The sequence below is a fragment of the Rattus norvegicus genome, chromosome 2 (assembly GCF_021556685.1).
Source record: "Rattus norvegicus strain SHRSP/BbbUtx chromosome 2, alternate assembly SHRSP_T2T, whole genome shotgun sequence".
In the NCBI taxonomy this organism is placed as follows: Eukaryota; Metazoa; Chordata; class Mammalia; order Rodentia; family Muridae; genus Rattus; species Rattus norvegicus.
The window spans coordinates 55,036,224-55,051,206 of record NC_141535.1 but is presented as its reverse complement, the minus strand read 5'-3'; the positions used below and the strand labels follow the sequence as shown (position 1 = coordinate 55,051,206).

The 14,983-nt window shown below is 41.7% G+C and overlaps 1 protein-coding gene across 1 annotated transcript in view; it reads right to left on the bottom strand.

Annotated features, from left to right (window-relative positions):
- Positions 1-14,983, bottom strand: part of Oxct1 (3-oxoacid CoA transferase 1) — a 134,748-nt gene that overhangs the window by 32,253 nt on the left and 87,512 nt on the right. The window contains 1 exon segment of the mRNA NM_001127580.1: positions 8,605-8,694. Within this exon segment, the coding sequence (NP_001121052.1) occupies positions 8,605-8,694 (90 nt within the window).

The following is a 14,983-nucleotide window of genomic DNA, read 5'->3' as shown; positions in this document are numbered from 1 at the left end:
ATGGCATTTAAAATCATTTCATTATTAAAAAATCTTTTGACGATGAGACAGAGTTACTGCTGATAATACCCCTGTTCCACTTCAAAGAAGAAGATGAGAATCAATAATCTCCATGTGATGCTGTTTCATCTATGGCAAGCTAGTCACTAGGGGAAAAAAGGCCCAGCTTTATGTGCACACAGAATAGGTCAAGTGGACACAGGATAGTCAACTGCTCAATTTTGCCAAGACAGGGTAAGCTAGTCCTTCATAATTCCTGCTTCACGTAAAGTCTTTCAGACGCCCCACTGTTATAAGGCATATTAGGGACTGTCCAGGCAGTAAGCAAATTCTGTCGTTTCTATGATTTTTAGAAGCTGCATCCCTGTGCTTCTTGCATACTCAAATAATATTTATTCCTTCTCAAATCTCTGAGGAGGCTGAAGACTAGATAGTTATAGTCTCACAATTAAACTTAAGTTGTTTAAGATTTAAGAAGTTGTTCTGGGTCTAAAAAGATGTTTTTAGAATGGTAATACAAGTTAAGAAAATAAATGATTTAAATACAAATTTCTAACCCACTGATAGGATAGATGATAAAATACTTTATCTAAATTGCCAAATATAACGGACTGGGCATTATCAATGTATACTATACCTTATAACATTCAGAATTGTTATAATTGTATTCGATTTATCTAAAAGAAAAGGAGACTTTTATTGGATTAAAAAGGGGAAATGTTGAAGTTTGGTCTGTTGCTCTGTATTGTAATACTAAGTGTGGGTTGCCCAAGAGACAAGAGAGACACACATAGACGCAAGTGATACTGTGTGACCTTGCCCCCAAGTTATTTCTGATTGGTAAATAAAAATGGCTACAGCCTATTGCTGGGAAGAATTGAAATAGGCAGTGCTTGGTATTAAGAAGGAAGCCAGCATGGGCCAGGTGAGTCATAAAACAATGGCCATGTGGGTGGGCTATTTGGAGTTAAGAGCATCCCAGATGGAACTCAGCAAATTATATAATGGGAGTATTGGGTGGGAAATAGACACAATAGTATATAGAAGGCAGATATCTGCCCAGGACTAGTGATGTTCATGAAATATTATAAATATAAAGGTTGTGTGTCTTTTATCCAGGAACTAACCGGTCTAAGGCAGGGTAGAAACCCTGGATTGGGATTAAATATTTCTACAACAATTGCGAGTGATCTTTAAATGTGGATGAAGTAGCAGTTAGTAATACTCTCAGGGGAAGAGTAGCCAACTGAGACAAGGGATGTGTCAAGCCATTTCCCTGAAACTGAAGACGTTTTAGGGTTTTGAGGCCCCGTCTCTTCAACAGGATTATCGTGTTAGCTGAGCTTTCTCTCTCTCTCTCTCTCTCTCTCTCTCTCTCTCTCTCTCTCTCTCTTTCTCACTCTCTCTTCCTCTCTGTCTCTCTGTCTCTCTCTGTCTCTCTCTGTCTCTCTCTCTCTCTCTCTCTCTCTCTCTCTCTCTCTCTCTCTCTCTCTCTCTCTCTGAACCTTGCCATCTTTACTCTCTGTATAGCAGATATCAGGGATAAGTAGGAAATCTTTTCCACTCACACAAAGGAGTAGAAGCTTAGTGTTTTCTTAGTATAACTTTTTCTCTGCCTTTTAAAATATGTAGCATTAGATTGGCAAACTCAAACTTATACAGTTTAAAACAATTAGCTTAATTATAGTCCATAAGGCTTATTGTTAAAGTTTTTACTGGATGTTGGATTGTGTCGTGTCCACATTGAAGAGTTATTTGTTTCTCAATGATTTTATCAAAAGGGAGAAATAAAAGGGCAAACACATATAAACATGTCTGTGTTCTTAGTCTGATGGTACCAGGACCTTGTGTATGCTAAGTGTACATCTTATTACAAAGTTACATATAGCTCAGGCCCCTCAGAATTTTGATTTATTTTTTATCAAAGTAGACTATTTTTTTTCCAAACTATATAGACTTATTAACAGTCAGTATAGAAAAACTAATGAGCTTTTCAGGATGGTAAAAACACAAGCAAAAACTACCATTAATTATGAATCAATCCAAGGCAAAATTACCCCAAAAATCTTTCACATTTGTTGCTTTTAGTAACACATTTGGCCTAAAATAAATGAGACTAATAGGCTTCAGTCCATTTTTATAATTCTCTTTCAGAAAAAAAAAGTAAAGATAAAAATCAGCATCAAAATATCTACATGAGACCCATGCTCCCAGATAGATTAGACTAAATCAGAAAAATCATTCCTGAAGATTTATTCTCAACTTCAGAACAACACAATTACTCCTCTTCCTCCCTCAGAACCCAAATCTCTCACTGTATTAAAAAGCAAATATAAGCCTTCCTCAGAAACAAAGCTCTCTCTAGTGTTCTCAAAAAGAAAGGCTTTGCCTTCTCTTGTTTACAGTAAATGTCAAGTGCAACTCAGATGCTTTGCCCTCAGTCAGACCCCTGGGGACAGATTTCAGCAAGCAGTACTGAGAAGGCAGCATGTGGTTCCCACTGTTGGCAGTGATGGCAGTGTCAGGAAAGTTTTGCAAAGGCAAAGGAGATTTAGGGGAAGAACACCCAGATTCCAGGCTTACTCTTGCTCTCTCTTCCCATTTGATTTTTACTGGAATATTTAATTTCTATGGAGTTTGGTTTGTCTATCTGCGGCATGGAAATAAGATCTGCAACGATGAAGAGAAAACAATGAACATCAACAACTGGGAAGGGTGGAGAGTGCTCGATGTGCTCAGACTATCACGATCTCAACTATGAATCAATCCAACAAGAACTCACTGCGCCTGACTAATATTTTCTCTACTCAGAAATGGCACCATTGTGCCCCAGGCTCACAGCACAGAGTCCAAGGTCTTGTGGAGCTTCCCAGATGAAAAGGTATGGGAAGGTCTGTAGAAAGGCACTAAGAGAAAGCCCGTGTGGTGCCTTGAGCCTGAGTGATGTGTGGGGGTGAGCCACACAGGTTGTCTAGGGGAGAGCATTCAAAGCACACAGAATACCAAGTACAAAAACCATGATGCAGGATTCTGCTTGGACTGTTCCAGACTTTCAAGAAGGGAGTCCAGTGGAAGTAGAGGGAGGGAGAGAGCAGTAGCAGTGATGGGGGAATGTAGTCAAACCATACCATGTACACTTTAGAGACAACACTGAGGAACAGTCTTGAATCTAAGTGATATGGGAAGCCACTGGAGGGTTCCTGGACTGAGAAAGAGATGGCATGGCCGTGTGCTTGTGCATTCATGTGTTCATGCATGTGTGCATGTATGCATGTGTATAAAATAAACATATATATATAGATAGATACATACATACATATATACATAAACACACACACATACATGCACACACACACACAATATATAAAGTTTGCCTGCACCTAACCCTTCCACCTTTGCTCTCTAAGAAGAACATAATTAATCCCCCTATAATCACTGTCCTAGTCTCCCACTGCTCTAATTTCCAATCCCTTATCTATCATAACACTAAGGTCCCTGTGAAACTCTGCCCGGGCCATCAGCTGTCTCTGAAAATGCTCTACACATCTCACGGGAAACTTGTTGTCACCTCTCAAAAATGAACTGTCTATTCAGCCGCATGACCTGTCGTACAGCCTTCTATCATAAATGCATAAGCAGACTGCCATGTCTGAAGAAGAACCATATCTCTTAATTTTTCTTTCCTCAGTGCCCATCACATAGTAGTCCTTGATAAACATTTGATGCCTGCATACACAGGTGACCCAACACACCCACATAAGGTTTTCCTACCAAATTTCAAGGCAAAGCATCAAAGAACATTCCTTTGTCCATTCATGGAAGATAGCAGACACTCCGCCTGCTGCCCATCAGGTGTTATTCCATTTGCCTATAGCTTTGTACTCATGGTAATTACCAAAAGAAAGACTGAATGGGTGAGTTGGGACAGCAGCCACACCATGGAGGAGACTAAAATCCTGGAAACCAGGATGGCTTACAGACATTGGGGGAAGGGAGCTGATCCCATACAGCAGATAGGCTAAGGTAACCCAGGCAGTGCTGACTGTACCAAGATTTAAAGAGTAACTCCTTAGTTCATGTATTTGATTACAAGCGATTAGAAGACCTTTAGGGCACTACATCAGGGACCTAAATATGAGTAAGGAGAGGAAAAAGAGAGCAAGAAGACTACAGAGCACGAGGATCACGTTTGTGGAGATCCAGTGCAAGCTGAAGGGCACGATGGTGATGGTTTAGATATAAAAGTGGGGAGATGAGATTTCTCTAGCTGGGCCAGGAAGATGAGAGCATTTAGCTATAAGAAAGATGGACAATTTCACTTGGGAGCACATTGTAGTTGGGGTAGATCTGGAACATCCAGGTAAAAGTCCTCTAAAAGGAATTAGCAATACAACTCTGGAGCTCACCAGGGAATTACAGTTGGAGACAAAGGCTTTTCTAGACCCACCTAGTGAAATACCACGGTTGGTACAGAAACAATGTTTTAAACAGTACCCCAAAATGGTATAAAGATATAAGGCTCAGAGGCCCAGAGGCGGAGCTCCAAGTCCTGTTGGGAACTCACAAGGAAAGGAACTGGACATCTGTGGATCTGAGCTGACTGAGCAGCAATGTAGCTCTGCCCATTTTTAAAGGACTTTGGGGAACAGAGAGAACAAGGGAAGGGCAGCGCAGTACAGCTGGATTCACCCTTAAAATTATAACTCAAATGATCCAGATATCACAAATGCTCAAAGAGCACCAATCCCAACCTAGTGGTATAGAAGAGAGGTTTGAAAATGCTGTCTGCCACTAGACTATCAAGCATCCAGGGGAAAAGACTGTGACACAATATCTGAGAAAATAAAAATAGAGAGAGCCCACCTTCTAAGATGGTTTTGTTTTGTTTTAAAGCCTTTATCGATGGCCTTCTCATGAAAGCAATGAGAGTTATGGCTTGGGAAAAGGGGCACGAAGGAGTCTCTCTGAAACTTAAAGTTCCTAAAAGGACAAATCTGGGTAAGATGGGTGGAGGTAGGTGTGTGCAGGCTATCTGAGAGGGCAAGACAGACATGGGCTGGCAGAGATGGAATCCAACTCCTAGCCTGGCCACCTCCCTACAGCGGCCTACACTTCCCTACAGCAGCCTACACTTCCCTACAGCAGCCTACACTTCCCTACAGCGGCCTACACTTCCCTACAGTGGCTTGCCTACATTCTGAACTTGCTCAGAGGCCTTCCAAGGAAGTGAGACTAAGTCTGTGCTAGCCACACGTCCAGCTGCTAAGGACCCAGGCTCTTCCTGATTTTCTTTCCAGTTTTAAGGGACAGAGTAGATCAAACATGAAAAGAAGAAAAGTATTGCCTAGGGTTTTAGTGCTATGAACAGACATCATGACCAAGACAAATCTTAGAAAGAACAACATTTAATTGGGGCTGGCTTACAGGTTCAGAGGTTCATCATTAAGATCATTATCATCAAGATGGGAGCATGACAGCATCCAGGTAGGCGTGGTGCAGGAGGAGCTGAGAGTTCTACATCTCCATGTGGAACTACTAAAGAACACTGGCTTCTAAGCAGTTAGGAGGAGGGTCTTAAAGCCACAGCAACACTCCTATTCCAACAAGGCCACACTTCCAACCCTGGGCCAAGCATATTCAAATCATGACAAGTGTGTGTGTAAGGAATTGTACAAGAGTTAACTTTTTAGAAATACTATATTTTCTAAAGTGAAGAAAGATGGAAAAACAGCAAGAAAACACTGTCTGCACTATTCTGCCTTGGTATTATCATATCCCAATCTGAATAAAACGATGAGGGAGAGAGAGAGAGAGGGAGAGAGAGAGAGAGAGAGAGAGAGAGAGAGAGAGAGAGAGAGAGAGAGAGAGAGAGAAAGATAAAAGGTGTTTTAAAGGAGGCCGGCTGATGTGCCTGTAACCCTACGGGTGAGTTAGGTAGGAAGTGAAAAGGCAGAAAGCCACACCTAAAAAACTGGTGGGCAGGTAGGTCCAGACACTTACAAGAACAAGACCACAGTCAAGAGTTCAAGACTACATCTCTTTCCTCCTGTTTGAATCCCTTTGTGAACTTTGTGCTCTGAGTTATAAGCAGCCTGTGGGGGCTGCTTGTGTGCTGTGACACAGCAGCGGTCGCCAAGCTGCCCCGAAATAAAGCATGGGTGGCTAACCAGAAGGGCTATCAGGAATAGGAAACCTGTCCCTTTCCAGCAGGGAGGACATGGCAAGGGTCATATCCACATGCCATTCATAGAGTCCAGAAAGGCAGTCTGAACCACCACCATACTCCTGGGACCTTAAGTGAGACGTGAGGACGGATGCTTTTCTGGATAGCACTTGGAGTTTATCTAAATGTTATGTGTGAAGAGTCTTTAATAACTATTCTAATCACAACTGTGAATGGTGTAGTCCCAGTACTCTGAGGCAGGAGGATGACCATGAGTTTAAGGTCAGCTATGGCTCCAGGGTGATTTCCAAACAAGCCTGGATTATAGAATGAAACTAACAAACAACCCCTCCCTCCAAGTTTTTGAAAAAAAAAATCTCCAGTGGATCTGCATTGTTCAAAGGAAACTGTCCGTGGGAACCCTCCAATTCTAGTGTGAAACAGCCGAATTTCTCACTGATAAAAGAAGGAAGGGAAGAGGTGAGACACGTGACCATGCATTTGTAACAAGCTTTAACAGGGTTTCAACTACGGGTTTGAAGCACCATTTATTTTCCTCTATCAGAAATTCCAACTGAGAAGGAAAGACTTGAGAGAAAGAGAGAGAGAGAATTTGCTAAACACAGGCCTAATGTTTTGAAAATGAATGTGCAAAAATAATCCAAAATAAGTCAGACTCCATTGCTTATGCACCAACGCTACAATAACAACCAGGGGGAGGTTGGATGGAGTTCCCTCCAAATGCATTATATTCCAGAGAAGACTTAGATTTGATTTGCGGCTTGGCGCTCTTCCGCCTCTGAAATGAGCATTTTGGATGCTGTGCAAGGCATTTTGCAGAAGTCACCTGGTTGTTTCCATTTCTATTATCCCGAGTCCATGCTCCACTGCTCACTTCCCACTGTTGTCTAAACAACCTATGCTAATTCACACTTAGGACAGTTAGCAGTCACAGCTCTCTTTAACAACGGAACTCCCCGGGCCAGCAAGCGAAGTGCAAAGCTAGCCTGGTGTTCCTACAGGCTGGGCTGGTGCATCACTAAATCAAGCCGAGCAGGCACAGGGCCATTCCACTCAGATTGGTAAACCCCGAAGGATTAATAAAGGAAAAACTAAGGCCATAGCAAGGGAGGGACAGACCACCCAACTGACTTCACCAATCATCAGAAGTCGATGGGTCCTAGACAGGAAAGACAAGAAGTAAGCAAGTTGTAAGAACAGCTCCATTTGTCAGAAGGCTGGGTTTTGCAGTGAAAGACAAGTCTCAATTCAATAGTCATAAGACCTCAAGCAAGTGACTCTTGGCTTTGCTGCCAGAACCAAAACACAAACTAGGGTTGGGGGTAGGGAGCAAGTGGGGTGGGAGGAGGGAGGACTATTATTAGAGGCCATCGATTCTTGCTTTCAAGGCTCACAGCCTGAGCACAATCACCAGAACCAGAATCAAGTTGTCCTCTGACCTCCACACAGATGCTTTGGCAAGCGGATGCAAGCACACCACAAACAGACAATAAATAATTACGTGTGTGAATACATAGAAAAAGAAATGTAGTGAAGGGCTGGAGAGATGGCTCAGTGGTTAAGAGCACTGACTGCTCTTCCAGAGGTCCTGAGTTCAATTGCCAGCAACCACATGGTGGCTCACAACTATCTGTAATGGGATCTGATGCCCTCTTCTGGTGTGTCTGAAGACAGCTACAATGTACTCATATAAATATAATCTTTTTTAAAAAAAGAAATGTAGTGAAAAATAAGATACCCATTATCGACTTTATAGGCATGCAAACACAAACGTAGAAATAACCAACAGGCAGTAAAAGCACCATACATGTTAGCTATTTTTAACTTAGGGTAAAAGGAGGAAGAACGTTGAAAATGAACTCCATTAGATGAGTGACTTTGGCTTAGTGTCATTGCCAAATCCTAGCTATGATCAGCTAGCATCTACGATATTATAACTGTCTGATAATTTGTCAAAAATGAGCTTCTCAGAAGAAGGATGTTTGCTGTTACCGTAGCTATTATGTTCAAACACTTTCTGGAAAGGACACCACAGGCTCGGTAAGAGGCCACACAGACCACTTGAAAACAACTACTGTCAGAAACATCATGGGTTTTTCACGTGACCACAGTGAGCGGCGACTATCATCATCTTAAGTCAGGAATCAGCACATCTTCACTGACTTCAGAGACCCTAAGCTTTAACTTGGGAGATGCACACAACTGTTCAAAGAACAGTCTAATACCTGGAGTCCCTCAAAGTTGAACAAGCATCTGGCCAGGCAATGAACTGCTACCTTTCTGTGTTCTTTCCCTTTTCAACGTAAATGTCATCACCTTCAATAAGCCAGAGAAAACTAAAAATCACTGTCCGGCGACATGGTACACGGAGGCTCAGTGTACTGTGAACTGTTTCAAATGTGTGAGGAAACACGCGTTACCTTTGCGGAGTGTTCCATGGTGACCACCACTTTGGTTTTGGAACTGGACACTAAATCCATAGCTCCTCCCATTCCTTTCACCATTTTCCCCTGTGAAACAGAAACAGAAACTGAGTTGTCATGCACAGTTTATGTCTATCATAAGAGGACGTTCACTCTTAACTTGTCAACTCAAGTCACTGCAGGAAAAACTTACTGTCACTACTCGGTACTCGAACCTTTGCAACCCAAAACTCTGCTATTCTGTTAGCCTATGGTTAAAGGACAATGCTCAGGATAATCTTTTCAATGTGTTTATAATTGCTGCTATTATTATGTGTGCATTTGTGTGAATGACACAAAAATAGGCATGATGTGTTGTGCGTGAGGAAGTTACAGGACAACCCTATAGAGCTGCTTCTCCTCCCACCTTTCCATAGGTTCTCAGGATCGAACTCAGGACATCAGGCTTGTGCAGCAGGACCTTAACCTGCTAAGCCATCTCGCCAGCCCCCAGGATAAATATTATTATCTCATTTATTCTAAGCATTACTAATACATCTTTTGTTGACAGCTTATTAGTAATAAGATAAGTGAATAAAAAAGCTAACATAAGAACCTTTGTAGAATTCCTGCAGAAAACAGATCAGACTGAAACCTTGACAGCCATGGCCTTCGTTTCTTTCTTTCAAACGTGTAGTTGTTTTTACCAATTCACCCATTACAGACACTTTCTAAAACACTTTTGGGTTTCCTATAGATTCACATCAGTAGGCTGAGGCACGAAAGGAGTCCTCTAGTGGTGACTAATCAGGAAGGTGAGTCTGTCTATCTTTCTGCCTCCGGGCTTTCATCTTGCACTTGGAAAAGAGGGTTAAGAGAACAAAGGGAAAAACCCTCCCATTCAAGCAAAAACAGAAAGGAGGAGCTGCATTCAGAAGTGTCCTGCTGTCCCTGATCTGTTCCGACCCACCCCTCCATCTTCCTTATTCATTTATCAGCCGCCTCCGACTGCCATGCACATGCAACGATTCCAACCGCCTGCTCTGTCTCCTGGATCTGTGTTTTGGAAAACACAGGTGTTTCCAAAGATGATGAACTACATCCTCCCACAGCACAGTGAAAAGACATGACTTCTAGCATAGAAACTTTCATAATGTTTTATTTATTGTTTGTAAGCTCAGGCGTTTTGTCACAAAATACTCTCCCATCATCTCAGAGCTCTGAGGGGATTAAGAAGGGTACGTGTAGATCTAAAATAGGACCTCAAATCCATGACCTCAGAGACATCTCAGGTAAACACAGCACAATACAGGCATGAATTAGGCGAGCGAGTCGCATGTAGGAAAGAAGGAAGCAGCTGGATACTTTGTGGCTTACAGCTTGCCACCAAGGAGATGGGCAGCAGCTGACAAAGGTGCAGTGGAGAGGTGTGTGGAGGATACAGGATCAGTTAGACTCAGACACGATGCAAAATATACATTTAAATATGCAATTTTAACTTCTCCATCAATGCCTAGTCAGCTGCAGTTCTAACAGGTTGGTCATGAGGTCATCAGATTTCTGTAGAAAACTGTAGGATGACATCATTATGCAGCAAGGCAGGTCCAGGATAAGGCAAAGCCTATCACTGGATAAGAAGGAAGTGTAGGGGCGGGGAGGGGGGTTGGTCTAGGAAGAAGAGGAGAAGAAGTGGGAGAATCAAGATGGGGACGACAGAGCAGGATGATCCAGATCCAGGTGGACTAGGTCAATTTTATCTTGTCTAGGTATCTTTATTTCTATCTTTATTAACTGGCAGTGAATTTATTCTGTGGTTGTATTGTAGATTGAGAATTTAACATATAAATCTAACTGTCAAACTACACATTTCTAGAGATTTGATTTTACCGGGGAAGCTGTGCTAGGCTATAGAATGTCTGGGGCTAGCGTGGTGTGGTGCCATGCTAGAACGCCCCACGGAAATGTGATGTGATGTGGTGTGTGTGGTGTGGTAACAACCCGCCAAGGGGACAGAGTGTGAAAGCGGCTGGCAGAGAAGCAGTCAGAGTCAGATCCTCAAGGAGTGGGAACCTGTGGTAACTGGTTCCATCGCTTTTTATTTTTACCACAACTGAAAACACCAATATCTTTATGGCCCAATGAGTATGGGAAAGCCATGAACAGAAACAAGAAACCAGAAATCAATGTAATGTGCTATCAATTCCTTGAATGAGAAAAAAATTCTTGGTAAGAATACACCACAGGCAAACCTTGGGACAAAACGATTACAAAGGTTTAAACCATGACAGCCTCTAAGAGGGAGCTTGCTCGACTTAACTGAATATGATACACACATCTGAAATCACTTCAGTTAGTTAAATACTTAGAGAGAACCTCCTGGGTCCAGAACAGAGCTGGCAGAAACAGCGTGAACCAACTGGAGAGAAGCCACCTGCTTGCTTCTGTTTAAAGGGGCCTCTCTTTACACACTCACTGTCCATGAGGCCTTCAGAGCTCAGTTAAGTGATCGGATGTTCCCTAGCCCCCAAAGCACAGGCTGGACATTTCACGGCACCATCTCAACCTCCAAATGCCTGCTTCCAAAAGAGAAAAGTGCCTAAGACTGAACAACTATTAAACTCTGTGTGACATTGCCATATATCAAACCGCTCTGAATCGGAGTTCAGTATTTATAAACCTAAAATAAGACTATATATCTCTGCCATAAAGCTATGGCATATGATAATGTATGGAAGTGTACAGTAAAACAAATTTACAAAGACATTCATATAAATCTTCAGTCATCTCAAACTGTGGAATAGCTGGTGCAAGCTAGATATGACACTAGAAATCTTCAAAAATAAGATCCTTTTCTCTGAAATGTTCACTGTCTAATTAAAGGAGAGTCTCATATATATATGTACATATATGTATCATATATATGGAGAGAAAGAGATGTCTCTATACACAGGCATGTATATGACATATATGTTTATATATATGTATATATATAACTACATGTCTATGTTTATATACAAATACAACATATAATATTAATATTATAAATTATATATATATATATATATGTATATATGCTTTAGACCAAGCAAGCTTTCCTTCTCTGAAAGTGGCATAACCCACTTCTCCTTATTCCCAACATGCAGACAAATGACCTTTCCCTATGGTAATTCCCTAGTATATAATTCTACTATTACTGGAATTTTCAGCTTTGTCCTTCCTTCCTCCTGACTCCTTTTCCCTTACACCATAAATATCTGGATGAGGAGAGTGACTGGCACCGGTGTGTTCACGCTGTACCAGGACAGTGTGGATGCATCTGGTAACTGTGCCTGGAGAAGGGACAGCAGGAAGGGGTGACAGCAATCTTACCAAGAGGGGATTTCAGTAAACTTATCTCCAACTTGGGCAAAGCAGCACTGAGAAATAGTAGAGTGGCACTCCCAAATCAACATGTCTCTAGTAGCAATGGTAAAATCTGCAGGTATTCGGTTCTCTTACTCTTTTAGTATGCTCAACGCATTGGAAAAGGAAAATAGGATGTTCCCTGACATCCGAACTCCCCAAAGAGTCCTGAAAGAAAATCAATTACTGAAGGAAGACCCTCTCTAGACTGGCAAGAACAAAAAGAAAAACAAACAGCTATCAAGGTAAAGTCATCAATATCCCTCAACTCAGGTTTATCAGCATTCGTGTGAGACCCAACCACTTGATTTCCCAGCTCTACTGCAGTAAAGAGCAGTAATGAGTCTGGAACCCAGACAATGGGACAAGGGGAGGTAATATTTGTGACTTCTAGGTGCTGGCTCATAATAAGTCTTGTATGAATGAGTCCTTCATAGTCTTCCACCTTCTACTGTATAGGCGTGAGAAGGTGAAGTGATGGGAGACGAGATGGATGAGCTCCTGGGTCCTTACAGGACCGTGCATAACAAAGCCCCACTTACTCAGAAGCACACCCCAACATCAACATCAACATCAACATCATCATCAACATCAACAGAAAGTAAATGCTTAGGGACCCAAATGGCTTAAGCTGGAAGACTTATTTGATAGAGCAGCTAGTGTAACCAATCCATTGATGTGGTGACAGAGTGTATTAATGAACAGCAGAGAACACGGTCTAGAGTGAGAGCTAACTACATAACAGAGCAAACGGGAGTTAGCAAGGCTCTTCAGAGGCAAGGGGAAGGTGACCCTTCCAGACACTATGCTGGGAACCATAATTCACCGCTCTATCCAAACACCCAGCACATCATCTGACATCCTTAAAGCTATGCTACTGCCTCTCGGGAATGAGAGAGGAAGCAAATAGGACGGATCTGTTAAGGGAACAGCTGGAAAAGGATATCGCTTCCAATCCCACGCTCGTCTCCCTCTACCAGACTCAATGTCCTATGCAACATAGACAACAAAAAACTAAATAAATGAGAAGATTAAGGAACTAAAAATAGACCTTTAAATAAATCATGAGGGAATGATGACACCTGTAGGGGAAGAACCCCATAGTGCAGAAGAGGTTTTGGGCATGAGTGAACGCTGGGCAGGGTGACACCAAGTGTAGCCTCTTTATAATTCCCATCAGCACACACACCTATCTCTTGAATGGTGTAACTTTAGATCTGTACTGTATGCCCTCCAGCATAATAGGGAGATGATTGCTGGATGCTCAGCTTGGAACCATCTCATCATCTTTCATTTAAGGGCTGACCCTGACATCAAGCACGGAAAGAATGCAATAAAATGAGCTAGAAATGTGGTATTCTCCCACACAACACTTCAACAATGACAATGCTCCAACAATGACCCTTAATCCGTAACCATGCTCTCGGGGTCTGTTATGCAAGTACCAAGACAAAAATCAGAAATGCAAGGCCTTCAGTGGTTCCAATAAAATTCTAGAATATACAATTTCCTTTTAAAAAATCAGCATTTTCAATGTATTTCATCCGCTTTGCTTTTATTTCCTAGTGCTGAACTTTTTAAAAATTAAAACTATTAAGGTGTTAACCTCAAGCACGTCAATGTATCGAACTACAAATGTTAAATTACATGCAAAAAGAAATGGTAAGTCAAGCTCTAAACATGATCATGTAATTTTTGATGATTTTTACAAGGGGTTTGAATATTTTGGGAAGCACTGCAAAACATGCTCAAAATAAAATACAAAACACGTTGAAAAATTATTCATGACACCATCTTTTCCATTAGGCCATAAATAGCATCAGATCGTTTCTGGATTGTTACTGTTCAGTATTCAGTATGAAGTGAGAAACCATTTTATCGTCTCTAGAAACAGTTGTGTGGCATTTTTAAGCGGTGCCATGTGCCACAGTAGGAAATGTGAACTCGTGGCAAGTGTACGGGAGAGAAGGCTGTGGGGCGATTTATTAATAAAACTGGCGCTCACTGCTCAGCATTAAACACCAGAACATGAAGTACCCACCTCAAACCAAATATAAGCCTCTGTATTTCTGTCTACCCCACTACTAAACAGTGCTCAAGGGGAAACGTTCTCCTTAGCGTGCTCCTTGCTAAAGCAGGAGAGAAGCAGTGTAAGACGGCTAAATAACAATATTTGTTGAAACACGAAGAACTATAACTGTTTTTCTTTAGGGACAAGGAAGATTTTCAATTTGCCTTAGTTTACAACAAAGTTACGGCAGAATGCTTTCCCTTTTTGCGTTAAACTTAGCTTCCAAAAGCCCCAAAATAGGGCAACTTTCCTTTCATCGATTTAATTCCATTTCCCAGGACAAGTGAATTGATCGTGTAAATGAACTAGTACGGGACTGGAAATATAATTATGTTCTCTTTGCTAGTTAGGTAAAATAGCTTATGCTTCGTAAATACCAGTTATCCATCACAAAGTGGCCTTTCCAAAAGCAAAATGCAATAAACTTGACATTTCATTTTAATAAGCACGTTTATTCCGGTTCTTGCAAGGACCTGTTTTACCAGTTATAACCTGCCCTGACTCCTCTGGATTTAGTCCTCAGGGTTTGAACTTGGTTCCTTCCTAGACTGTCTCCGTGCAGGGAGACCTGGACTTGATAACCTTCCTGGCCGTTGTCTGATTTAGGAAGCACCTTTGGAGTTTACAACCCTGGGTATTTTACAGTCTGTTACACCAAATGCTTAGAACTATACATTCAAAAGTTTCCATGGCACAAACCTTGCCTAGTTCCTGGAGCCCCTTCAGGGCTCTAAGGATCCTTTCTACCATTATTGTCCCAAAGCAATATAGTACGGTGGTCAAATTAAGGGTTCTCTCCTTGGCCCCAGTAAGGGATTAATAACTCTTTTATATAATAAGTCTTATATCCTTCTCAAGGCTTAGTTCTAAGTACATGTTATTTCATAAACATCCAAAATATATTGAAATTGTTGTTTCTTTTTT